General features: G+C 45.7%; 1 protein-coding gene across 6 annotated transcripts in view; it reads right to left on the bottom strand.

Moving 5' to 3' along the window:
- The window catches only part of chd6 (chromodomain helicase DNA binding protein 6), a 43,743-nt gene that overhangs the window by 4,799 nt on the left and 12,827 nt on the right, over positions 1–26,117 (bottom strand). For 3 of the 6 annotated variants that reach the window (XM_077578422.1, XM_077578424.1, XM_077578419.1), the window contains 34 exons: positions 24,766–24,887; positions 24,292–24,535; positions 23,452–23,628; positions 22,995–23,138; positions 22,780–22,878; positions 22,536–22,692; positions 21,575–21,785; positions 20,984–21,179; positions 20,747–20,911; positions 20,232–20,411; positions 19,666–19,776; positions 19,403–19,605; positions 19,149–19,229; positions 18,278–18,402; positions 18,050–18,209; positions 16,813–16,902; positions 15,993–16,096; positions 15,783–15,912; positions 14,451–14,529; positions 14,321–14,381; positions 13,561–13,942; positions 12,548–12,756; positions 12,352–12,452; positions 12,063–12,287; positions 11,045–11,518; positions 9,928–10,164; positions 9,553–9,787; positions 8,078–8,707; positions 7,730–7,878; positions 6,431–6,706; positions 4,635–5,192; positions 3,667–3,900; positions 2,140–2,280; positions 34–138 (listed from right to left, as the gene is read on the bottom strand). In XM_077578422.1, the coding sequence (XP_077434548.1) occupies positions 34–138; positions 2,140–2,280; positions 3,667–3,900; positions 4,635–5,192; positions 6,431–6,706; positions 7,730–7,878; positions 8,078–8,707; positions 9,553–9,787; positions 9,928–10,164; positions 11,045–11,518; positions 12,063–12,287; positions 12,352–12,452; positions 12,548–12,756; positions 13,561–13,942; positions 14,321–14,381; positions 14,451–14,529; positions 15,783–15,912; positions 15,993–16,096; positions 16,813–16,902; positions 18,050–18,209; positions 18,278–18,402; positions 19,149–19,229; positions 19,403–19,605; positions 19,666–19,776; positions 20,232–20,411; positions 20,747–20,911; positions 20,984–21,179; positions 21,575–21,785; positions 22,536–22,692; positions 22,780–22,878; positions 22,995–23,138; positions 23,452–23,628; positions 24,292–24,535; positions 24,766–24,887 (6,795 nt within the window). The remainder of the gene's footprint in view (positions 1–33; positions 139–2,139; positions 2,281–3,666; positions 3,901–4,634; positions 5,193–6,430; positions 6,707–7,729; positions 7,879–8,077; positions 8,708–9,552; positions 9,788–9,927; positions 10,165–11,044; positions 11,519–12,062; positions 12,288–12,351; positions 12,453–12,547; positions 12,757–13,560; positions 13,943–14,320; positions 14,382–14,450; positions 14,530–15,782; positions 15,913–15,992; positions 16,097–16,812; positions 16,903–18,049; positions 18,210–18,277; positions 18,403–19,148; positions 19,230–19,402; positions 19,606–19,665; positions 19,777–20,231; positions 20,412–20,746; positions 20,912–20,983; positions 21,180–21,574; positions 21,786–22,535; positions 22,693–22,779; positions 22,879–22,994; positions 23,139–23,451; positions 23,629–24,291; positions 24,536–24,765; positions 24,888–26,117) is intronic. The other 3 variants (XM_077578421.1, XM_077578423.1, XM_077578425.1) reach the window with 3 other exon arrangements.

The raw sequence follows: 26,117 nt of genomic DNA on the forward strand, positions 1-26,117 counted from the left end.
GTGGCAGGCCCCGAAAAAGTGTTTGCAACTCACCGAGTGTTTGACCACGTCTGCCCAGTCCGGAGCCACAAAGTATTCCGAGTTGGCGTCCAACCAGCGGGACAGCTCCTTGATGGCTGGAGCCATAGCGCCACCCAGCTGCAAGGCGGCACAATCAAGCTTATTTCAGTTCAACTAACAAAACTCAAATTGAACACAAACATTTTCCTTAACAAAATAACATCAAAATCAAATGCTTTTTTTTTTTTTTACTAAAGATGAAAAAAAAATACATTTTACGTTTACAAAGCTAAATATTTTTTTAAAAAAAAGAGGAGGTTTATGGATGTAATTAAAGAGGACATGAAGGTCGTTGGCGTGAGAGCAGAGGATGCAGAGGATGCAGAGGACAGGGTTCGATGGAGGCAACTGATTGGCTGTGGCGACCCCTGACAAGGCCAAGTTATGATCCTATTATGATTTTGAAGTTGGACTAAAATCTGCTCCAACCAGGATTCAAACCCTGGTCTCCCATGGACTCGTTATTTGCTTTAACCACTGGACTATCGTTGACCTGTGAAAATCTTTGACATGATATGTCATTGTTTCGAATAATGTACTGAAATCTTTCATTGAGTTTGCTGAATGAGTTTGTCATTGAAAATATGGAATAATATTGAGGGGGGGAAACTTAGTAATGTGAAATGACATTAAATACTTTTTTTTATTTAAACCCCAATGAAATGAAAAGTAACTGATGAAAATTCCCTGGCTGGCGAGAAAGACAGTTGTGAGAAAATGCCATGGACACCAAATGGCTTGTTTGCCCGTCCATGTCCAGAATGAGAGAAAAGGAGAGAAAATGAAAGAAAAGGGGAGAAAAGGGGAGAAAATGAAAGAAAAGGAGAGAAAATGAAAGAAAAGGAGAGAAAATGAAAGAAAAGGAGAGAAAATGAAAGAAAAGGAGAGAAAAGGAGAAAAAATTAAAGAAAAGGAGAGAAAATGAAAGAAAAGGAGAAAAAATGAAAGAAAAGGAGAGAAAATGAAAGAAAAGGAGAGAAAAGGAGAGAAAATGAAAGAAAAGGAGAGAAAATGAAAGAAAAGGAGAGAAAAGGAGAAAAAATGAAAGAAAAGGAGAGAAAATGAAAGAAAAGGAGAAAAAATGAAAGAAAAGGAGAGAAAATGAAAGAAAAGGAGAGAAAAAGAAAATGAAAGAAAAGGAGTGAAAATGAAAGAAAAGGAGTGAAAATGAAAGAAAAGGAGAGAAAAGGAGAGAAAATGAAAGAAAAGGAGAAAAAAGGAGAGAAAATGAAAGAAAAGGAGAGAAAAGGAAAGAAAAGGAGAGAAAATGGAAGAAAAGGAGAGAAAATGAAAGAAAAGGAGAGAAAATGAAAGAAAAGTAGAGAAAAGGAGAGAAAATGAAAGAAAAGGAGAGAAAATGAAAGAAAAGGAGAGAAAATGAAAGAAAAGGAGAGAAAAGGAGAAAAAATGAAAGAAAAGGAGAGAAAATGAAAGAAAAGGAGAGAAAAGGGGAGAAAATGAAAGAAAAGGAGAGAAAATGAAAGAAAAGGAGAGAAAAGGGGAGAAAATGAGAGAAAATGAAAGAAAAGGAGAGAAAATGAAAGAAAAGGAGAGAAAAGGAGAAAAAATGAAAGAAAAGGAGAGAAAAGGAGAGAAAAGGAGAGAAAATGAAAGAAAAGAAGTGAAAATGAAAGAAAAGGAGTGAAAATGAAAGAAAAGGAGTGAAAATGAAAGAAAAGGAGAGAAAAGGAGAAAAAAGGAGAGAAAATGAAAGAAAAGGAGAGAAAAGGAAAGAAAAGGAGAGAAAATGGAAGAAAAGGAGAGAAAATGAAAGAAAAGGAGAGAAAATGAAAGAAAAGTAGAGAAAAGGAGAGAAAATGAAAGAAAAGGAGAGAAAATGAAAGAAAAGGAGAGAAAATGAAAGAAAAGGAGAGAAAAGGAGAAAAAATGAAAGAAAAGGAGAGAAAATGAAAGAAAAGGAGAGAAAATGAAAGAAAAGGAGAGAAAAGGGGAGAAAATGAGAGAAAATGAAAGAAAAGGAGAGAAAAGGAGAAAAAATGAAAGAAAAGGAGAGAAAAGGAGAGAAAAGGAGAGAAAAGGAGAGAAAATGAAAGAAAAGGAGAGTGGGCGTGGACGTACCCTGCGTCCGGTCCCGCGATGCACGACGGGCACGCGCTCCTCTCCCGTCAAGGAGTTGACGTCCAGCTTGCTGGGATCTTTGCAGCGATGGCGCCGCTGCTTGGGTCGCTCCACCAGACCGTGCAAAACCCCCGCGCCAACCTGGCCAAGGCAAAAAATGCAGCGATCAGCTTGAAACATTGGCAACGGGCAACAGCAAATATGAATCTTTACGTGTCCCCTCGATGTCTTTTTGAGGCCCATTTCAAAAAAACATTTTCAGGTTTTTTCATTGTAAATTTGAATTATGAAAGCTTGCACCCTCCGATTTTAAACATGCCGTCATTTATAGCTATGACGTTTCAGGAAACATAACCATCATTCAGAAATACTAATATATTACATATGATATTATCGTTACTAATATGAAAACCTAACGTGGTAGAGGAAAACGAGGGCAGATTCAGAATCCTCTACAAAGGTTTTCTTGCATCTCTGATTAAAAAGTCACTGTTTTAATAAGCTCAACCTATTTGGGCCTTTAATTATCATGTTGCAAACCACTAAAATGGCCTTTTTGGGGGGATCTTGAATGATCTATTTTTTATTATTATTGCCCCGATAAGCGGTAGCAAATGGATGGATGGCAATTATTATTATTTAATATTTTTAGTCCCGAAATGAAACCATAGTTTGAGGACTTAAAGTTTAATCATTATTATAATTATTGTTGTTTGATGATTTATTATTATTATTTTTATAATTATTATTCAAGAAATTAAATCAGCTTTAGTGGTCTTTTTATTGTTGTTCTCATTATTATTATTATTATTAATTGCAGCAACTAAATCAATGTGGTGGGGGAAGATTTTTTTTCTCATTTTTTACTAATATTTTATTTAGAATTTTTTTCAAATATTTTCTTCAACGCAACCCGTAATTTTATTTTCACTAAATTCTTGTGATTTTTGTCCAAAATATGTTTTTCCTGGTGGATTATGTCTTTGAAGACTCTCAACTCACATTTCTTACATTAGTTGAGGTACAACTGAAGTGATAAATTGGGTAATCATGGGAAACGCACTATAACACATCAGATGTACAGTGCATCAAAAAATTATGAATTATAATGGGTGTCTTTGTGCCAAAAAATGGCATTATTGCAAGATTTTAGTGTGAATTTCCCTCTCCCATTTGCAGAAACTTAGAAATTACAGTATGGTGCCATTTTGAACTTCTACATGTTTTAAAAATCCTGGTGAAACGTCCGCTCCCTTGTGTCGACCCCCCCCCCCCTCATGCTTTTTCTTTGATGAAACACAAACAAATGCCAGAAAATTGACAAATAACACCAACAACAACTAAAGAAGACAACTAAATTAATAAGTATTTTATTCAAAATCTTTTTTTGCTTGTTTGTTTGTTTGTCTGAGTCCTCCCCCCTCTTGAAGAGATTTTGAAGTTGCACTCCAGCCCTGTAGTGGGCGCCCATGAACCGTGTGTGCGATGGGAGGTTTTGAGAACAAGACAAAGCGTCAAATAACATACGTGAGCGAAAGGAAGGTCCAAGCTGAATCCGGGTTTATGTCGCAGCCACTCCATCAAGCCTTTGCTGGCGGCCACCTCTCGCTCCATGGCCGCCATCTCTGGGTGGGGCTGCGTTGGCGCCGTCGCGGGCGCGGACGAAGGTGCAGGCGCCGCTGCCGGACATTCCGAGGACGAGGGAGACGGAGACGACGTGGAGGACGACACTGACGAATGGCTCAGAGCCTCCACGCGACCCTGAACAAATGTGTACATACGTACATACTGACATCAGTGGATAGAAAAAGTCTAAGCACCCTGTTGAAACGAACGTTTTTTGTGACTTAAAGACTTGAAAACAAGATCATATTTTCAAAATCTTTTTCCAACATTGACGTACAACTCATTTGATTTTTTTTTTATCTTTTAAAGTGAGAAACAAAAAATGACAATAACCTAGTTGCATAAATATGCACACCCTCAAAGTAATGCTTTGTGATGCAGCACCTTTGCCCTGTATTTTAGGGTTTTAAGTCAGGGTAAACTTTCCAAAGTAGATCAGTATACAATAGTAAAGGTGAAACAAATAATCGATTAATTGACAACAAACTGATTATCAAATCATAATCTAATTTAATTGTGTAAAACGTCATAATTTCAGCCTCTCAAGAGTAAATATGATCAGATTTCTGTCATCCTTCATGAAAGCAGCTTAATTATATTTGTTCCAAATAGCAGCCAGCGGGAGCGTTTTTACTTTCTGCTAGAAAGAAAGCCTACTAAAACATTTGAATTTTGCGGAAGCAAAAATGGCAGGAAAAGCCTACTAGAACAGTGCAAGCAACAATCACATGATCTCAGTTGTTTTTTTTCACCTCCCCTCGATACACGATGTATTGTTTTTCCAACTGAGTTGCACCTTTTAGGACACATTGAAATGAGAGCAGATGGGAGCTTTTGCTGTAATGAAGCCAAAGTGTGGAAAGATTCACCTGTGTCGTGTCAGGGACGTGCATGACTTGAGCTTTGGTGAACTCTGAGTAGAGCGCCTCCACGTTTCTCCTTCGTCCCCGTCTCCTCCTCAGACAGTCGTCCCCCCTCAGACTCCCGTTGACAATTTGTCCTGTCACAGGATGGATGAGTCCAGCCTGGAGGATTCCCGCCATGTCCATTCCCGCTGAGCCCGACATGGGCGCCGTAATGGGCGGCGGCGGCGGGGGCAGCTTGCGCGCGGGGTCCCCCGACCCGGACGCGACAGAGTCGCCCGGCGACTTGCTGAGATCCATGGCCGCCTCCTGCCAACCGTTCATCAACAGGGCGCCGGCACGCTGATTGGCCGCCGCGTCCCCTCCGGTGGTCCTACCTGAAGACGGCGCCGCCTTCCCTGCTAGCGCCTTAGCGGCCGCCACCGCCGCCGCTTCGTAGTCGAAGGAGCGGCGCCCGGCGGAGCGCTTGAGTTCGGGAAGGAAGGCCGGCGCCACCAGTCTCTCCTGCAAGAGAGGGAGGGAGGTGAGGCGCCAAGCCCCGCGGCCGCCGCCCCGCCCCGAGTACTGCCAGGGTGGACAAGACACACAAGAACGACGGGCTGGTTAAAACACAAAACCACAACACCCACAAGCAACACAACATTTGCTAGACACAAGCTCAATGACATTTGGGCGACGGGTCTATTATGAGCGCACCCACAACAACAACAACAACAACAACAAAAGTCACATTCAGCCGTGACCCAAATAACACAGCAAGGCGGACATTTTGGTTTGAAGCGGACATTTTTGGCTCAACTGGATTCAATGAAGCCAATTTCACTTACTGACTTCAAATTTACATACCAGAAGTGCAAGGATTCATTGTAGTGTTGTCACAATCCAATATTTTTAGAATCGATTAATCTATCGGCTATTCAATCGATTAATTGATTCATTTTAATTTTGCATTCAAGCATATCACAAAAGCATTTTTTTGGCTGATTACTATTTATTAACCAGTGATTGTTTTTTATTTTGCACTTACGTATTCATATAAGGATTTTTTTTTGACAATTTAAAAAAAAAAAAAATGCTCAGAACTTGATTATTAAAATAGCTGTTGATTAATTTGATAATTGATTATTTGCCGATGAATCCATTCATTTTGACAGCTCTAATTCATTGACAACTAATCTATTATCAAATGAATTGATACATATTTTGGATAATCAATGAAGCTTTTACAAACCTCCCTCCACTATCAATTTGGATGGATGGGCATATTTTCCATAATTCAAGTCATTTCTAGCTGCAGCCCTAACATGCTTACCATGAGAAGACGCAGGAGGTCGGCCATTTTGCTTTGCACCAACCATTTTTGGTCAATTTTGCACATTTCCAAGGATCCATCAATTTTTGGAACACTCGGCTCTGAAACCAGTTTCATTTAGAGACATGAAATTTGGGAGACATGTCTATTATGAGGAGACTCACTGGATTTAAAACATAATTCAAAAACCAAAAACCAAAAAGAAATCTGGCCTGGAAGGCAGCAGGTTGACGAAAAACAATAAGAAATGTGGTAGACCTACAAAAAGTTTTTCCAGAAAAGATACAGTCTGCCACAAGTCTGATATTTGGGACTTTTCCAGTAGTCCTTAGAAGACAAGCGTGTTCCAAATTCCAAGCCGATATACCTTTTACAGTGTCTAAAGATCCTTTAACGCATTCATTGCAATTCCTGCTGAAGATGGCGCCTCAGCACGCACGCACGCACGCACGCACGGAGAAACGGCAAGCAGATACTGAAAGCGTCTCACCTTGGGCAGCCTGGTGAGAGGAGGCGGAATGATGGGGAAGGCCAGGCCCGGGTTGGCGTGCTGGATCCTGGCCTGGACGGAGGAGAACGAGGACGAGGACGAGGACGAGGTGCTGGCGGTGGCGCCGGGGAGGAAGGCGGTCCGCTGAAGGTGTTGCTGGGCCAAGTGGTTGGCGGCGCCGGAAGCCGGCGGGTCGTACTGGTCGCTGGACGAAGGCCACTTCCCCTTGAGGATGGCGTGGCAGATGCTGTCCAGGCGGTTGATGATCACGCGGTCCTGCCGGGAGCAAACAAACACGAACGCCTCGACTTGAGAGCCGAAAGCCAACTTGAAAGATGAGCAACAAGTTTCAAATTTGAAACTGAAGCGGAATCCCTGCCTTCTTGACACCTCGCAAAACTCTCATTCTAAAGCCTTCGTGAGAAGCTGAACTTCAAAGAAAAACGTGGAATCCCTGATCCGACTACTTGAAAGACAACCGCAGATTTCAAACCCAAATTTGAAAGCCTTAACAATGAATTTGAAACCTTACCTCTAATGCATAAAAGTCCCGTTAAACCCACATTTGAGACAATAGCCAAAAACATCAAACTTGGCTTCTTGAAAGAGAGTTTGAATCCTTAACACTGCCTTCATTTGAAACAGTAACTTGAAAATTTACCGCAACTTCTTGTATAAATTTCTAACTCTAAATTTGATATCCCGACCAAGGATGTCTACTGGAGTTTGAACGCTTCTTGAAACTCTCATTTGAAACCTTGCCGTAAATCTCAACATTGAGACCATAAAAATCCTCATTTGAAACCATAACTCAAAACAGAAACTTAAAACTTGAAGTGGTAGATTTTGGACTAGGAATAAGGGGTGGGACTAAATAAGTCATTTGACTTCTTCCTACACCCTTTTCGAACAGAATCCTGTTTTTGTTTTTTTAAATTGAATACTGCTAGAACAAAGTCATAGCTAAAAAAAACACATTTATTTTATGATGTTGTGTATGTACAATTGTTTACATATATATATATATATGTGTGCGTGTATTTCTTTTCTTTTCTTATAAACATTGTGTGTTAAAAAGCCTAAAAAGACCTTCTTGAGCTAAAGCTTTAACCCTGACTTCTTGAACCCCTAACCTAAATTGAAGACCTACCCTCGCGAGTAATAAGTGTTTGTCGTCGAAATCGTGTCAAATCCTGTGAACCCGTGTATAAAAGCCCCCCCCCCCGCCAGCATTTTGTTTTTTCCCTGCATTTGCATATAACCCGCCCCCCCGATAGAAATGTCAAATGTTTGCGATACCTTGGGCCAGTCGGAGTAGGAGTAAAGCGCTTTTTCCTGGAGCAGCTGCGCGATGGTGGGCTCGCGGGCGTCGTGGATTTCGGGCAGCTCGCACACGGAGAAGGGAGCCGCGAAGCCGGGACTTCCCGAATTGTCGTCCACGGCCGCCACTGGAACACAACGCGGAATTCAAATCTCAGCACGGCAATGCAGGAAGTTACCGGATGGGTAGAAGTACAAAAAAACAAAAACAAAAGGCTGTGGTGCAGCATCTCAGCAGAGGATGATTGAGCTTCATCAAGTCTTCAAGAGAAAAAAATCCAATTTGAGTAGAAAAGCAGAACTTGTTGACTTTTGCGAGATCCTTACCCGGCGAGGAGGACGCGTCGTCCTCGTTCTTGGGCTGACCTCTGAGCTCCACAGTGAGGTCGACCCGCTCCGTCTTGGTCTCCAAAAAGTCCCGGCCGCTCTCGGTCTTGACACCACTTAGGTCCAGACCCTCCGGCTTGGTTTCTTGGGCCGTGGGCCGGAGGACTTCCCCTTGAAGGCGGCGGCTGTCCGTCTGGACGGATTTGGAATCGGCTCCTTCCGATTCGGCGCCGTCTTCGGACTTGACGGAGCTCGTCTCGGGGTCCCGGTCTTGGGTCTTGATCCGGAACTCCGGAATCTCCTCCGAGGGCGGACCCGCCGCCTCTTCCTGGTGGTCCGTCGTGGCGCCGTCTAGAAGACAGAAGCGCTCCACCACCTGGTCTCCGTTGTGGATTCCGTCCCCTTGCAGAAGCTCCCCGGGAGCCTCGGCCATCAAGTCGCTCACGCTCGTCCGCTCTTCCTCCTCCTCCTCCTCCTCCTCCTCTGCAAACATTAAGGTGTCCACCTCCTCCATGGGACACATGAGGTCCGGACAAAGCTGGTTAGGGACCTCCATGGCGCCCGACGACGGAGGCTCGCCGGCGTCCATGTGTGCCAAGTGTAAAGGCAGGCGCAGACTGGGAAGATGTCCTGCCACGTCACAGACGGCAAAAATTGAGCAGTGAGACGAGCTTGGAAGCAAAATGTCAAAACTCTGAGCACAACTTGAGACACTAAACCTCACTTGAAACTTGAACATAAAGCTTGAAGACGAGCAGAATCCTGTGGCCCTTTTCTTGACATGAGTCATTTTAAAATGTAAAAAAAGAGGAAATGTATCAATTTAAACAACTCCAAATTAGTATAAACAATCTTTTTTTTTCTTTCTTACGATTATGGCAGAGGTGGGCACGGAGGGCCGAAGTCCTGCAGGTTTGGGATGTTTCCCTTCTCCAACACAGCTGATATATGATCAGCTCATTAGCATAAGCCTGATAACGGTCCTGTTGATTGCAATCAGCTTGTGTTGGAAGTGAGAAACCTCCAAAACCTGCAGGACTCCGGCCCTCCAGGACCCACCTTGCCCACCTCTGGATTGTGGCGTCACAAGTGAAATTGTCATTGAATTTCCATTCATCGCAAAGTCCCAAATGCAATTACAAATGGGTTCGGTTGAGGGTGATCTCCCTGCTTGACATTCAACTTCAAGTACAAATAAAGAGCGACACACAAAGGTTTGAATTCACTTGAAAAAAAGCCCATTTGACGCGTTTATGGCTTATTTGAAGATGAAATGTACTTGATTTGTTGCTTAGAATAAGTGTAGAAAGCTTACTTGAAGATTAGTACAGAACTACACTCCATTTTTCTTATGTTCTATGTGAGCAAAATGATCTTTTTTTTCATTTGTTTCTAGTAAATTGAGACTAAAAACGCTCATATTAAGCAGCCGTGTTTTTGCAGCGTTACTTGAAGTGGCTTCCGCGTGCCGATACCTTCATGCGCGTCACATCGGTCCTCAAGTAGAAGCTGGTCTTTTTCCACGCCGACGTCTTGGGCCTTGACATCAAACTTGAAGTGGCCTCCGCCGGCGTCGCCACTCGTGACGTCCCCCCGGTGGCTCGTCATGTCTGGGGGGGAGAGCGGGGGCTGGGGGGGGATGTAGGGCGGCAAGGGGCTCGCCGCCAGGTCGCTTTGGTCCACGCCGGCTTCTTCGCTCACGCCGATGTCCTGCTCAAAAGCAAAGAAATCAACACCGGAGCGCGGCTTTTTGTCGGGACCGGGAATCTCTTGGATCTTTCCGAACACGGGTCACAGCATGATTGGCGATTGCCGTTTCAGCGATGTTTTCAAATGCAATCTGTGCAAACCTTGAAGAGCATGAAGCTGGCCGACTCCACCGAGTCGGCGGCCGAGGGGTGAGAGGGCGAGGACGAGGGAGGGAGGCCCAGACACTCCTCCAGGGTCCCGTCCCCGCCTCCATCGCCGCCCCCCCGCGGAGCCTCCTCGTCGTCCTCCTCCAGGAAGCCCGTCGGTCCCAGGATGGGGTCCGACTCGTTGAACATGTGCTGAGCCGGGCTGGAGTGGTCCGTCGCGTCCCAGGGTGCCTGCACGCAGCGCTCGTTCAGTTAGACGAAGTTTAGTAGGCTGGGTTTAAAAAAAAAAAAATCTAATTATCTAGATCGAATCCATTTTCCTTTCGAGCGGGATATCGATTCATAAAACAATGAATACATTATTTTAAGATCTCAGAAAAGTGAATTTTAAAAGCTGAACCATTTTCTTGAAATTTACCGTTCACATGACTTTAAAAGTATTTTCTTACATTTATGAAAGACATGACTTATTGCACTTAATGACAATTCAGAAACTTTTTCATTTCTATTTACAATTATTGAATTAGAATGATGAAAACATTTTAATGTCATCTAAGTGATGATAAAAAGTGTTATTTTCATGAATAAATAAATCATTTAACCAGTTACTGCCGCTGCAAAATGTAATGTTTGTGGAGTTTTTATTGATCATGACCGTGATAATTAAGAAGAATTGATGTTCCATAATTAATCAATATCGGCTTGCCCTGAAGTGGATCGAATCGGAAAAAATCCAAATGGAACTGAACTCTTGTCAATCGAAATCGAATCGATTGAGGAAATTTGAATCGATACGCAGCCCTACAACTTAGAATGTAAGAATTGCCTGAAAATGTCAGACAATTTGCACTTGATTAAAAATGTTTTTTCACAAATTTATACAACTAACTAATCGGCTCCCAGCCTTCAAATGTAGAAATCCTGCATAGAAACAAATTGAATGTCATCTGAAATCACGCACTCGTCATTGAGCGTATTCGTCAAAGCAGAAAAAGCAGAAGAAGCAAAAAGCCACCGTCACGGCCACTCGGCCTCATTTTCAGCTTGTGGGGGTCGCGTGGCGTCTCGTCACCCGTTGCCGTTTGTCGGGTGACGAGAGTGAGCCAAGTACCTGCAGCTGATCCAGCTCCACGGACGGCGCCAGCAGCCCGGTCTCCTCGGACGATCCCTGCTCGCCCACCAGCACGTCGCTCCTCAGCTCGGAGCGGAGGTCGGCCCCGCCCAGTCGGCCGTACGAGTTGAGCATGCTCTGACCGCCCGCCGCCGAGTTGAAGGGGAAGCCGTTCAGGGCGTCCTTGGAGGCCTTGCCCCCGTGCAGCGCCTCCGCAGACATGGGGTCCAGGTCGGCCAGGCTCTCGTCTAACGGGGGGCAATCCAGGAAGTCCCCCCGAGAGGCGGAAACCATTCCCAGGCCTGGCGAGGTGGCCTCGTCCAGCGGGGGCGGAGGAGGAGCGTGCAGGTGAGAAGAGGAAGAGGACGAGGATGAAGACGAGGGAGCGGAGGGAGCTGCGGCCTGCTGGGAGATCTGCTGAGGGTATTCTGGAGGCTGGGGGGGGTCGTACAGGCAGCAGTGAGGGGGGGGGAGCTGAGGAGGGGAGCAGATCCATTTAGAGGTGCATGATCGAACCGATCCAGAATTCTTTTTGACGACTCGTTTAGAGGGCTTTTTTCCCTTTAAAATTGTCCAAATGCTCGGAATTTCAGCTCCACAACAGCAAACAATCTCACATTTAACAAATGTAAAACATCATAAATCATGCCATTATTCCTTGCTGTAAACTGCAGCTGGACCGAGTCCAGGAAAAAGTTCCCCACGGGGAAAATAAAAGTATATCGTATCGTATCGTATGCCCTTTCTACTAAGCTCTGTTTCCAATGTGGATACGGTAAATGTTTAGGATGGTATGGCGGGAAACGTTTCTTGGGAGGAGCAAGATGGCGGCCTCGCCGCTTCAAAAGTCTTGGCCTGTCGGCTATCCAGTCATATTCAGATCAGTGAGGAATTTGCATTCGAACATGGCTAAAAGCGCCCACAAGTGGATTTTTCACATTCCTGTCCCTCTCATCGAGACACCTACGGAGGCTGAACGCCGTCCAGGCTTTTCTGCGTGCCCCCAAAAACCACGTACCCTGTGAAGATGTGAGGCGTGGTGTCCCCTCACGTAGTTGCGGTGGGCGTCCAGGAAGCCGAGCTGCGGGTCGTTGAGGATGTAGAAGTCGGTGCGACTCAGGCCGTGTCGCGCCGCCCCCACCAGGAGGTCGCGGTCGTGCTTGGCCGTCTCCCACCACACGGGGAGGTAGAGCGAGGGCCGGCACAGCTGCAGGCGGGCCGACAGCAGCGGGTGGCGGAGGACCTGAGGACCACCGGGACGTCAGCCACCACCAGGACAACTGGCTCGGCGGCGCTCCTTTAGTCACCTGCTCGCGGATCTTGCGCAGAAGCTCGATGCGGTATAAGGTCCGAGCGGCTCGCTCTTCTGTCAGCGGCTCCACCGGAACGGCCGTTCCGTCCGCCAAAGCTGAGACGGTGAGACAAAAGCGGCAGGCGGTGAGACAAAAGCGGCAGACGGAGACCAAAGCGAGACGAGCGCACGCCCGCCATCAAGGTGACAACCTTCTTCCTTCCTGGGCGGAAGCTTGCAGGCGGCGCGGCACATGTTGACGAACGAGTTGAAGTATCTTTCCAGGCTGTCGTCCGTCTTGCGCTCCAGTCGCGCCAGCACGCGAAACTGCGACCAGTCGAAGGCCTTCCTCTCGGGATCGAAGGCCACGCCGAAGGACGACACCGTGCGGTAGAAGTCCATCTGCTCGCGACGGCTCCATCTGCCAAACGGCACACATCTGGTTGCAAGGCCTTTTATGCACATCCACCACAAACAAACACAGGGAAAAAAAACTCTGTCCGTGCCTTTCACACAGAGCGAAATCGGTGATTTCATTCCGTCAGTCCCTTCCAAATGGATTTTTACCTGCCAGACACTTCAACACAGAAATCTGCTCAATTCATCTCTCTGAAACTTTAAGCCAGAAACATGCAAATTGTTGATTTTATTCCACCTGTGCCTTTCACACAGAAATCTTGCAATTTGTCACTTTTGAATCTGCCTGTGCATTTCACAACTGCAAATTTGGGATTTTTGTCTGCTTGTCCCTTTCACATTGAGACACTGCAAAATTAGTGATGTCATCGTGTCTGTGCCTTTCACACACAAATTGTCAAATTGTTGATTACCTGCTCAAACCTTTAACGTTAACGCAGAATTGTTCTAAATTCATTTGATCTCCTGGAGCCTTTCACACAGAAACCGGCAAATTGCCAATGTTATTCCACCTGTGCCTTTCACACAGAAAATCTTGAAAAGTGTCACTTTTGAATCTGCCTGTGCATTTCACGCAGATACGCACAACTGCAAAGTTTGGATTTTTGTCTACTTGTGTCATTCACACAATGAAACTACAAAGATTTATATATTTATATTATATATTACATTATATTTATATATTTTTTGATCCGTCCGCTTGTGCCTTTCACACAGAGATCTGCAAAATGGATGTTAATCTGCCTGTGCCTTTCATGCCGAACTCTGCAAAGGTGTTGGCAAAGTCGCGCATCAGTCTTCCTCTCACCTTCTCTGCCACTCCATAAAAACGGCATCCGATTCGGCGTGGGTGGCGGAGCAGCGCCTCAACTCCTCGCTCAGCTGCCAGGCCAGCGGCCCCCCGTGCCCCAGGGGGGCGCCAGCGCCTGCCACCCCCAGGCTCGCCAGGCCGTCGTGGAGCAGGAAGTCGGGGCGCAGAAGGGGCTCGCGCCGCAGCGTGAAGCGCTGGTAGGCAGTGATGAGGCGGCGCAGGCGGGCAGTCAGTGCTGGACCAGCGGGCCAAAGGGGGCGCGCGTGGACCACGTGCAGGGCCGCCACCCCCGTGCCGCTAACCGCCCCCCCGCCAAATGTCGTCGTCACCAGCGTGGCGTCCTGGCCGCACAAGTCGACGGCCGACGCGTGCGAGTCTGCTGAATGTCAAAGGTAAACAACATCACCGTTAGACTGGTCTGACTTTCACACGGAGACCGACAGAAGTGGTGATTTTTTTCTCATCTGCCTGCACCTTTCACACAAAAATTGTTGTTCTCTTGTCTGCTTGTTTGGCATTCGCACATACATCTGCAAAATTGTTAGTTTTTTTTACCTGCCTGTGCCTTTCCCACAGATTTGCAAGTGCTTTTTATGAAGAGATATTGCAAAAGTGTTGCTTTTTATCTGCCTGTGCCTGTCACACAGAAATCTTGCATAATTAGACGATAACATATCTAGATTTTTTTTTTTTTGATCTACTGGTGCCTTACGAGTCTCCAAAAGGTTGTAAAGCGTGCATGAAAGGGGCTACTGACCTGTCGCAGCACCGCTGTCCGGCTTGTCGGAGGCGTCGGTGCTCAAGCAGCTCTCCTCTCCCTGATAAAAGGAGCGCAAATGTCACAGAGTGGACAATACGAGGACAAGGAAGGACGAGGACGGACGTACCTTGCTGTTGTCGTCTCTGTCTTCTCCTCCTTCACTTTTACTGTTTGTGCTGTCGCTGACGTCGTCCACTTTGGCAACGCTGATCAAAACACACACACACACTTATTCTTGTCTTTTCATACGGCTTGTGGTTGTCTCTTCTGTCCGTCTCCTGTTTTATTGTTGTCTTTGTCCCCGCTCCAACAACAAACCTGCAGATGTTATTGGCCTAGCTTTTCGCCGTTAATGATTTTGATGTTCTTAAAAGGTTTCATGAAATTAACTGAACTTGCCAACACATTTTAATTCAATAAACTTTTTTCATTTTTTATGGACTATGTTATTTCTAAGGATTGACCAATATGGATTTTTGTTTTAGGCCAATGCCAATTTTTGGCAAGTAGAGGTTAAACTGTAAATACTGTATATTGATTTATAACTTTTCTTTTTGGTTCCCAGAATAAATATTTTTCATCAATGGACTTGAATCCTTCTCAAATGTTTTTGTTACCAGTAGTTGAAGGTGTCTCATATTTAACATATTCATGAAGAATGGGCCAAGATCTCGTAAGATTAGAACGCCACGATGTCTCATGCCTGCACAGCACGAGATCTTTTTTTCCTTTCCCCCGATGGACTTATTTAGCGTACGCGGTCATGAAGACGGTTGCAGCAGCAACACTTGTTCAGAACGGAAACACGTAGTGAGGCTAACTTCAAATTCATAAATGTTACTATAGCAATAAGACATGGCCATCGTACTTTGAAGTCGTTCCCGGCAGCGCGTCACAACGTAATGGCTGTAACTCGTCGTCACAGCAACGCAACGTCGTCACCTCGGTCATTTTTAAAAAAAATTGATATCTGTGTACTACAAATGTTGTAAAAATCAATCTCGTGCGACATCTCGTCTCGTGGGATTTGTGTCTCGTCCCATCCATGCCGAGTGTTTATGTTCTCTTTATGTTGTATTTTATTGGATTGCTTTGTTTAAAAGAAATTGTGACTTTAGAATCGGCGCAAAACAGTGACAGCTTAGATTGGCCACTTGAGCACTGCTTGCAAAAATGAAGATTTGCTTTGTTTGGAATGAACTTCTCAACAAATGCAATTTCATATTCAAATGTTTAAGGCTACAAGGTTATTGTATAGATTTGAGGGTCATAGCGGCGAGATCGTGACGGGTAACAGGTTGTTTTATTCAGTATTTCATTCTTGCTTCACTGACCGACAGCAGAAAAAGAAAATATTTCAATGAGCAAAACATTATTAGGAATTTAGCTACTGCGTATTTTAATAGAGCTAAATTCCTGCCTTGTTGCCAATTCTTTCTCTTTTTTTGGGCGGCACTACCTGTCGGCAACGTCGGCGGCCGCCTCTCCTCCTCCCTGCTCGGCCGAGAGCGCGGTGACGTCGGGCATGCCGACCCTCTCCAGGAAGCACAAGTCGGCGTCGGCGCGCATGGCGTTGTAGCGCTCGTAGCCTGTTTGGGCGCACATTGCAAACACTTTCTCTTCTTCTTCTTCCACAGCCAACAAAAAAATGTGATGTCAGGGAGCTCACCGTGCTTGTGAACGCCGACCAGCAGAGACTTGTCGGCCTCGGCGTCCCACCACGACGCCGGAATCTCGATGTAGTCGATGTCAGGCGGCGACACGTCCAGTTTGCTGGAGTCATAGGGTGGATGTGAACGGAAATGAGAATGAGTTCTACCTGGTTAAATAAAGCTTCAATGAAAATAAATAGATAAATGAATTAAAAAGGTCAGTGTGGACATTATAACATTAGGGGGGTTGGCCGAAAAGCAATTGCCTACCGCTGACATGCAATGAAACGATGACCAAACATAACAACTGGCACGCTGTCCGATATTTATGGGTTAGTACGTCTGCCATTTAAAAAATTGGTCTCAGTTTTACTCCAGTTTCAATCCTGCTTGTTAGTTTTTATTTAGTCCATTGATTGTCGACTATAAATCTAGCGTTTTAGTCTTTATTTTAGTCCAAGAAAACATCATTTTATTCGTCTATTTAGTCAAAAACGTTTTAGTCAGGACCATCATTTTAGCCCTGTAAACGTGTTTGTGGATGTTGCACTCGCTAGCTGCAGATTTGAAAAGGGGGTGTGTCACATGACGGTTTCACAGTGACAGATTAGCACAGACAATATTTTACAAAATCATATCATCTCGTCTTTGTTCATGCCAAAATGGCCACAGATTTTAGTCCAGATTTAATGAAGTGAAGTACATTTGTCTCTTCTTCATGAAGACTCATTTAGTGCCAGTTATTGTTTGTTAATAAGAGTTTTTTGTCTCGTTTTATTCCGGTGAACAATGTGTGTTAGGACAATTATTTTTGTTTAAAAAGGCGCTGCCTGGTACCTGGCGGCCGTGCCCTCCAGGGCCTGAATGGCTGCTTCACCCAGAACCTCCACCTTCAGGTAGTACAACATCCTCACCCTCAGCAGAACCCTGCACACAAAAACACAAAAAGCATCCAAAGTGAGAGAGAGCCGGAGGCCAATGCAGCAAACGGCGCCGATGGGGCCGACTCGGGCCAGGCACAAATAGCGAACATTTACCCTAAGACGGTAAGACGATGGGAAAGCGCTTCAATTTGAGAGGATCATAAAGCATCAACACCGTGCATCAAGCATGCGCATAATCATGAACCCACAAACGTTCTACAATTGTATATTTTAATGAATAAAGTAGAGCTGTCAAAATGAGTGTGGTCATTTTGAGTTCACTTTAAGTTTCTTTAATGCCACTCATTTTTTTAACGCACAATTAATGACTGACCGTCCCTTACTTGGAAAGCCCGTACTGGAGGAATACTAGTCGCAACACATCAGACGCGTCCACGCCAAAATTTTGCAGTAATAAATGTAATAATAATGCATTTATTTGTGGAGAATGAGGTTAAGTTGCATTTTACAATTTTAAAAATATGCAGAATTTCACATTACTTCATGTTAAAGATTAGATGGCTCTTAACTCATTTGCTCCCAAAAACACATGAATATTTTCCATTTTAAATGTTTTAAGTGTCACAAAAACGCATTTATACGTTTTTTTTATGCTAGCGCATACAGAAGGCTTTGATGCAGCCTCTCAACTGCAGAGAAGGTTTGGAGCAATGGTAGTTACTACAAAAACGGCCAGCAGATGGCAGCAGAGTATAAGAGATCAACAAAGGCCATATTGAAAACAAACTCTTTCACCCATAGTTCTAAACAGATTTGTGAATAACGATGAAACTTATCTATATTCTAATGCTAATTGCTGCAAAACAGAAAGAGATAGAAATATATAGGGAGTCCTCGAGCTGCGTCGCACGCGACCTACGTCTTATGTCTCGTCCGTAGCGCCTTCTTTTTCGTTTCCCACAGTAATCACGCCGTTTTGAAGTTATTTAAAGTTGTGCTGTTGTTCTTACCTCCAACAGCAACGGACGCCACTTTTATGTTGACAAGAGTATGAACTTAGAAACTTAGAAAATATATAAAATGTGCAATTAATCATGAGTTAATTATTGAAGTCATGCAATTAATTACGATTAAAAAATAGAATTGCCCGACACCCCGACAAATAAAGTAAAAAGTAGGACTTCACTGACTTGTTGCAGTGTTGTTTGAGGTGTTTCTTGTAGCTGTCGTCTTGCAGAACCACTTCGGGGTTGCAGTGGGCAAGCCAGTCTGCGTTCTTCAACTCGGGAACACTCAGCGGACTCTTGAGTTTGTTGCCCTTGCGTCCGCGTGGAACCGGCGCCGACAGACCTGAGGGGGAGGGGTCAAAGGTTGGTTTGCCGGAGACGGACAGAGTTGCAAAAGGTTGAGGTGCTGACCCGAATGGTTGAGCAGCTCCTGGTCCTGGTCTTGGCCCTCCTTGCTGGGGGAGATCAAGTCCCAGATGAAGCTCTTGATCTTGTCGTCACCTTTGTAGTGCTTCAGACAATAAACCAGAAGAGCCCTGATGAAAAAAACAACAATACATTAAATGATGCCGTCGTAAAATATTTCCATTTCAATGTTGTTAAACGATTCATCTAACTAAATGAGTTACCCATTCATTCATTCATCCCGCATGCGTTCCATTACCAATGCATTGGTCGGCCATCAATGCAAGCATCGGAACTTTTGTGAATCATCCATTCATCCAACGGCTCAGACTTGCATGCCTGCATCAAGACATTCTCCCTTCATCATCTATTCATAATCATTCAACCGCTCATCGTCATCCATCCTTCCATCAGTCATGTATTCATCAGCTATTGATCATCCATATATTGATCTATCTTTTCATTTATTCATTCATCATTTATCCGACCAGCATGCATGCATTCATGCATTCATTCAAATGAATCATTAATCACACATTTATAATCATCCAGTCACTTGCATGTACTCATTCATCCATTCATAAACCTCACATCAGGAACTATCATCTATTCATGGATTCACTGGTTCATTTCTCCACTTTTGTTTAATCCAACCATCCATTCGCTCCTGATCCATTTTTCATTCATCAACAGCCGTCTGTTCTTTGTGTCACTCCTTCGTCATCCATCCAAATACATCCAGCCCTTAACGTCTTTTCAAAACTCACACATTCGTCATGCATTGATCAGTGCCAAGATCCATCCATGCATGCAACAACTCCTAATCCATTCATCCATCGGTCCGTCCGTCCGTCCGTCCGTGATGTCTGTGGCTGACCTGCAGATGGCCTCCATGTCTCTCTCGGTCAGATGCCACTTGAAGCGACCGTGGTTGAGGATGTCCTTCCAGCGGCCCCACCTGCGCGCACCACAAACGTCACATACTCGGCCATCTTCGCTATCGGAATTGATGAGGTTTGCACAGCTACCGCTTTGTTCGGCACCGAAACAATGTTGATTGCTTTCCAAGGTAAAAGCAGATGTTTGCAAATATGCACAATGGCCACATTTTGTTAACAGACGACGACTGACCCAAAGATGAGAAGGTTCTTCTCCACGCGAAAGCACTCGGCCCGCAGGTACCGACGGCTGCGCTCTCCCAGCCGTCGGCTGCGGCACGGCTTCTCCTCCGAGTCGCTGTCCAGCTCCGAGAACTCCATCAGCTCGTCGTCCTCGAAGGAATTGTAGTGGCGGGTCTGCTTGCGAACGCGCGGCGTGTCGATCACCAGCGACTCCTGCGTGCAGAAAGAGCCGCTTAGCGCGGAGCAAACTCGGAGCGCTCGTCTTTTTCGTACCTTCTCCGACTTGGAGTCGATCTCCACTTCGGCGATCTTGGCCCACTTCTGCCAGAAGTTGGGGTCGTCCAGAGAGATGTCGGTGCGGTTGCCCGAGGAGATGAAGCTGGCCTGGTGAAGGGAGAAGAAGAAAACGCATGCAATTATTTGATTAGATTTCCAAGTTAATAACTTTATGTGACTGACCAATAACTCCGATCTACGCCGACTAATTCAGTAATTGTTTTAAGACTAACCTCGAACTTTAAGGAGCTGCATTAGACTGACCAATAAATCTGAACTCGACTCCAAAGTGTATTAGACTGACAAATGAAGCTAGCCAATCAATCAAAACCTAAAACAAGCAATGACTTGGACTTGGAGTTCAAGTGTATTCGACCGACCAATAACATTTAAGCAATTAATAACCGCATAAGACTGACTAAATTGTAGTCAATAACGTGAACCTGGTAGCATTTTCTAATCGTATTAGACCAACGTAGAGTCACTTTTGAGTCATTTAGTACTAACGACTCTTTGCAACTTTATCAAAGCGGCCGAAGACTTGACGGCTGTGTTGCGCGTACCTTGGCAAAGGTGGACCCTTTGCCCTCGGACTGTATGGTGATGGTCTGCGTGCGTCTCTGCAGGATCTGGTCGATGTCCTCCTCGCAGAACTTGGAGCCTTCGTCCTCTTCGTCCATCAGAGCGCCGTAGGCACCTTTCTTCAGCAAGTCCTCCAGCTCCAGCTTGGACAGCTGCTGCACCTGCGCCGATGCCCAAAACCGCGTCACAGACGTGTTACGACTTGACGAGCTACAAAAGTCAGTAATTCCACTAAACCCAATCCGTCACTCAAAATGTATGCCGCGTACTCGGCAGGAAGGGAAACGAATGAATAGTGATTTCCTTTTTGGATCCTCTCGCTTTTTTTTATTTTTATTTATGTATATGACCTCCAAAATGGTAGCGGTATGTAACAGTTTTCCTTTTCACCAGGAGTGTGCCGGGACAGGATTGATGAATTTTTATACTTGGGTTCGGGACTGGTACACGACGGGATGGGACAAGAATAAAAAAAGCACGGATATGAAAGTGTCACCCCGTTGAGGCCGCCCTTGCGGTTGATGTCCTGGAGGACAGCCTTGTCCAGGCCCAGCTTGAGGCTGGCCTTGTCGAACATCTCCCTCTCGTACGAGTTCCTGGTGATGAGGCGGTACACCTTGACGGCTTTGCTCTGGCCGATGCGGTGGCAGCGCGCCTGAGCCTGGCGGGAAGACGGCGTTTTCAAATCGCCCGCTTTCAATTTGCCGGGTAACGTTGGCTCGCTCGCGCTTACCTGCAGGTCGTTCTGCGGGTTCCAGTCCGAGTCGAAGATGATGCAGGTGTCGGCGGCCGTCAGGTTGATGCCCAAGCCGCCCGCCCGCGTACACAGCAGGAAGACAAAGCGGTCCGAGTCGGGCTTGCAGAAGCGGTCGATGGCCGCCTGCCGCAGGTTGCCACGGACGCGTCCGTCGATGCGCTCGTACGTGTAGCTGGGGACGAGACGCAAGCACGCACAAAGGTGCGTTCAAAAGTGTTGACCCACCAATAAATGCATGAGACCGACGTTTATTAAAACGACCAACAACTTGAGCGTCCTGCTAAATGTAGAAGACCAACCACTGACTGAAACCCGATACCAAGCGCATTAGACCAATCAATAATGTGAACATGTTGATTGTTAAGTGTATTCCATTAACCAATGACTGAGTGTATTAGACCAACCAAGAACTTCAACCTGCTAGCTAATAAATTGGAACGACCAATGACTATTTAGTACACTTACTAACCTTTAAGTAAGTGTATAAGAAGTGTAACGGAGCAATTGCGGACTGTAAGCCGTTCGAAAGTGTCTTGGCAATAAGGTGAAGTTGCAGCGCGCGCTCACCGTCTCTGTATGAGGTAGTCCTCGAGGATGTCGAGGCATCGGACCATCTGCGAGAAGACCAGGACCTTGTGGCCGCCGCTCAGCAGTTTTGGCAGCAGCTTGTCGATGAGCACCAGCTTGCCGGCCGCCTGGATCATGGCCTGCAGCTGCAAGTCGCACGCGTCCGCCCCGTGACTCCTCCGGAAGCTCTCCAGGATCTTCTCCTCTGCCCCTGTGACGGCAAAAAACGGCAACCGCGCTAGCAACAAAATGGCACCATTCAGTATTGGCTACCAAATATGCAAAGGATTTCCTTCCCGGTGTGCTGGAGGATGGCGGCAGCTGTCTCGGTACCAGCGTCACTATCGTCCCTGGTCCATGTCCCTGTCTCAAGTGCTTTCACATCCGTTACGCAAAATACTTGTGAGATCTGGAACCAATTCAATTCAATTGGTTTTCAGTCTACACCAATTGCCTCGAACCCTGCCTTTCAACCATCCATGGTCGATAACGCTCTTTCGCTCTGGTCTAACGGGTGTTTGTAGACTTAGGGATCGCTACAATACTATAATACTTTTGCGACTGTTGAGCAACTGGTTGACAAACTTGATAATAATTTCTTTCCATTTCTGCAAGTCCGCAGTTCTGCCCGTAGTTTGAGCCCTTCTTTCCGCACGCTGCCTGATGAGACGGCTAATCTAATATCAAATTAGTTGAAACAATATTTTTAAAATGTGTGCGTTTGACTTTGCTGCATTTAATTGTTTTGTGTTTTAAGTGTCACTTGGACGCTGCCTGGAGTGCCAAACAAACAAAGCGCTTGAAAGCAGCACGCTGGGCCTCCAATTTGGAGAAGTGCGTGCATGAGAATTCTTTTCATCTGCGCAATGTGATTTGATGCCATTCTTGAGGGCAAGACAACCGCTCAAGGATAAACGGCGGCACGTCACGTCAAGACTTTAAGAGGAGAGCGAGGCCTCACCGGTGATCAGGTAAGGGTGGTTGCAGCACTTGCGCAGCTCCATCATGGTATTGATGAGGTTGGGCATGTTATGCTGATTGGCTCCTTTGGACAGGAAGGAGAAGTTCTTCTCCAAGATGGCCCGGTAGTACTTCTTCTGCATGTTAGTCAGCTCCACCTGCAGGAAGATGGAGGCAAGCGTGGGTAGGTTGTGACCTCTTGGAGTGGAAGGGAGGGGCCACAAACGGAGAGAAGAAAGTAGCACCTCAATGATGGTCTCCTCCTTGGGGGCCAGGTTCTTCTCCACGTCGTCCTTCAGCCTCCTCAGCATCATGGGCTTCAAAATGGCCTGAAGCTTCTTCACCTGGGAGTGGAGGGAATCATAAAAAAAATAAAAAAAAAAAGATTCAGAGGACCACAGGGCTGATCATTGGATGTTTGTGTCCTTTTCAACGCAAATTGAAGGTTAAAATGCCTCACCTGCTCCTCGGTTTTCAGGTCCCCAAACTCGTCGAGGAAGGCGCTCTCCGAGGGGAACTGCAGCGGCTCCAGGAAGTTGAGCAGGCTGAACAACTCCTCCACCGAGTTCTGCAGTGGCGTTCCCGTCAGCAGAACCTTGTGCTCCTGCAACATCGGACCAACGGGGACCGGTTCCACGGGAGGGAGTCGCAAGTCAGTCTCAAGTCCAAGCCAGTGACCGCGGCAACAAAATCAAGACAGTCTTATCAATCTGGCTTATCAATAAGTATCAATAACTTAAACATGGAAGCAAGTTGATTCGACTGACCAGTAACCCAAATGTAAAACCACCATTAATGGACGCTATATTAGACCAAGCAATAACGGAAACCTTTCCAGAACTATTTGAGACGAAACAACTACTGAAGCGCAGACTGACCAACAAGTTGATCATGTGACCACTGACGTTGGTACTGACCAAGTTCATGAGTTTGAGTCCCTCCAGCAGCTTGCAGTTGCGGTTCTTGAGGCGGTGCGCCTCGTCAATGACCACGCAGCGCCAATGCAGCTTCTTCAGCTCGGGGCAGTCGGCCATCACCATCTCGAAGGTGGTGATCAGCCCGTGGAACTTCAGCACGCTCGGCACCGTGTTGCCCTGGCGGGAGCAAAACTGGCTTCATCCGTCTTTATTTCTCTACTTTCAGCCTTTAAGCATCCGACTGAACACAATTGAATTTTACCCCGATTATCATTCATACTGTATAACCCCCCCCCTTGGTTTTTGCACAAAAAATAACACAAACCGGCCGTTAATTTCCCAAAATCATTTTGTAAGTTGTGTATCGAGGGTTCAACAAACGGCAACATCAACGCAACGCATCCTGCCCAAAGTCAGAGCTTCAAAATAAAATCACTGAGTATACTAATGCGGTTTCTCCACACTTTCTTGGTGGCCGATAATCGGCCCGGATGATAATTGGTCTCTCTCGTTTATGCTTTCATTTGTTAGATTTGGTGTATTTACAGTATATACAAAATGATTAACGAACACATCCTGTGGGTCCTGAAAATGTCAAAATGTTTTAAAATGGCAGGCGGACTAGTGTAGTGATTAAAAAAAAGAAGGAAAAAAAAAAAACTTTCAACATGTTGCAAAAATGAAAAGTTGTTTAACAAAAAAAAGACTGAGCGGAATTTTTGTTTTGTTTTTTACGCCTGTATTTTTTTTCTTTGACCACATCTGAAAATCAGTTATCCAATAAAGACGGGTCTTGGTTTATCTGTGGCACCGGTTGAAGAAAAGGAAGAAGAGCGAGACCTGCGCGTCGCGATAGTACATCTCGTACTGCAGGATCATCTGGCGGCTGATCTGCGAGCCGTGGTACACGATGACGTTCATGCGCGTCCAGGTGCGGAACTCGCGCTCCCAGTTGGTGATGGTGGAAAGCGGCGCGATGATCAGGAAGGGCCCCCGGATGCCCATGCTGAACATCTCGTACAGGAAGGTGATGGACTGGATGGTCTTGCCCAGGCCCATCTCGTCCGCCAGGATGCAGTTCTTCCTGCGCGCACGACCGACACCTCAACAAACATCCACAAGCTGTGCGTGTGCGAGTGTCCATCTGTCCGTCTTTCTCTCTGTCCCGCTTTTATCGCGTCTCGTTTGACTTAACTTGCGCATGCGTCGGTTTGTCTCTGTGTCCGTCTGTGTCCGTCCCTCTGTGGGTCTGTCTCTCCGTCTTTTGTGTGTCAGTCTCGGTGCACTTTTCTGGGTGGTTTTGTGTGTGTTCACCTGTTGTACCAGTTGAAGAGCAACCAGTTCATGCCCTCCAGCTGGTATTCCCGCAACTGGTTTCCATTGCGATAATCTCGTAAACATTCCAACTTCTGCCACTTGTCAGGGGGAGGACGCTCCTGAGCACACACAAAACACACATTTTTTATTTCACTTCACATTTGCGAGTCGCTACTTGAGAATGGACTTCTTTGTGGACCCCCCCCCCCCCCCCCACATGCTTTCTTATAGGAATGCTGTAAGTGCTGTAAAAGACTGCCTTGCCTCCCCGACCGACATCAGTTGCTTCCTCCAATAAATCTGGAATAATACTATTTAAGCTCCCAAATGCTCCTCAAAAGAGTCAATCTAGCCTTTCCTCGTTTAGCACTGATTTCATTTCCACAGCCAGAAACTTCCGTCTTCTTAAGATTCAGACTTCCCCTTCACAACCCGTATCAATAAAATCGTTGTTTTGTGTCATGTTTCTAGCACTTGCGTATGATAGCCAAAATGAAATCAATCCTAACAAAAGCCAACCTTGAACAATTGATCCACGCTCTCATTTTTTCCAGGCTGGATGTTTCAGAATGCAGCATCCAGGCTTCTCACTTATTCCAATAGACAACAACGTATTTAGCATCACTGCATTGGCTTCCTGTCCGTGTTACAATTGATTTCAAGATGTTGCGCTAGCCCAAAGCCATTTATCGGAACTTTTAATGACTTATAAACCACCTCGCAGTCTCAGATCCTCTGGTGAAAGTCTCCTGCTTGTTCCAAAGTCGAGGCTTCGAATGAGTTGAGAGAGCTTTTCAGTTAGAGCGCCTCGACTTTGGAAGGACCTGCCTCCGGATCTGAGACGTGCTAATTCGGTTTCCTCTTTTAAGTCACTTCTTTAGACCTACTTTTATAGATGAGCTTTTAATTGTGGACGTTTTCTTATTTCGGTTCGTATTTACGTGGCTCTTATTGAACTTTTATTTATCTTTTAAATGAATTGTATTTTTTATGGACAAAATTTCATTTTGGGAAATACTGGTTTTCTATCCCTTGCACTATAGCACCTCCTGGTCTCAGTTGGGTCGTAGCATTCCAGTATTGCCTTTGGGTTCTCCTACTACTTTGTGTTCATGTGCTTCTGCATGTATGTAAGGATTTGCCTATTTTCTTTTATAGTTGTTCGTATTGTATTTCCTGTCTTGATTCCTCATTTCTTTAAGGCTCTAGTGTAGCAGATTGGCAGGCTACTTTTAATAGCAATGCATTTACAGGGCTCGACACTGTGACACAAATACGGTCAACTTGACAGCCTGTACTGGACTGTTGGTAAAACAAATTGAATACGGCCGCACGGGCACAAGTAAATG

Source organism: Vanacampus margaritifer, chromosome 10 (assembly GCF_051991255.1).
Source record: "Vanacampus margaritifer isolate UIUO_Vmar chromosome 10, RoL_Vmar_1.0, whole genome shotgun sequence".
Classification (NCBI taxonomy): Eukaryota; Metazoa; Chordata; class Actinopteri; order Syngnathiformes; family Syngnathidae; genus Vanacampus; species Vanacampus margaritifer.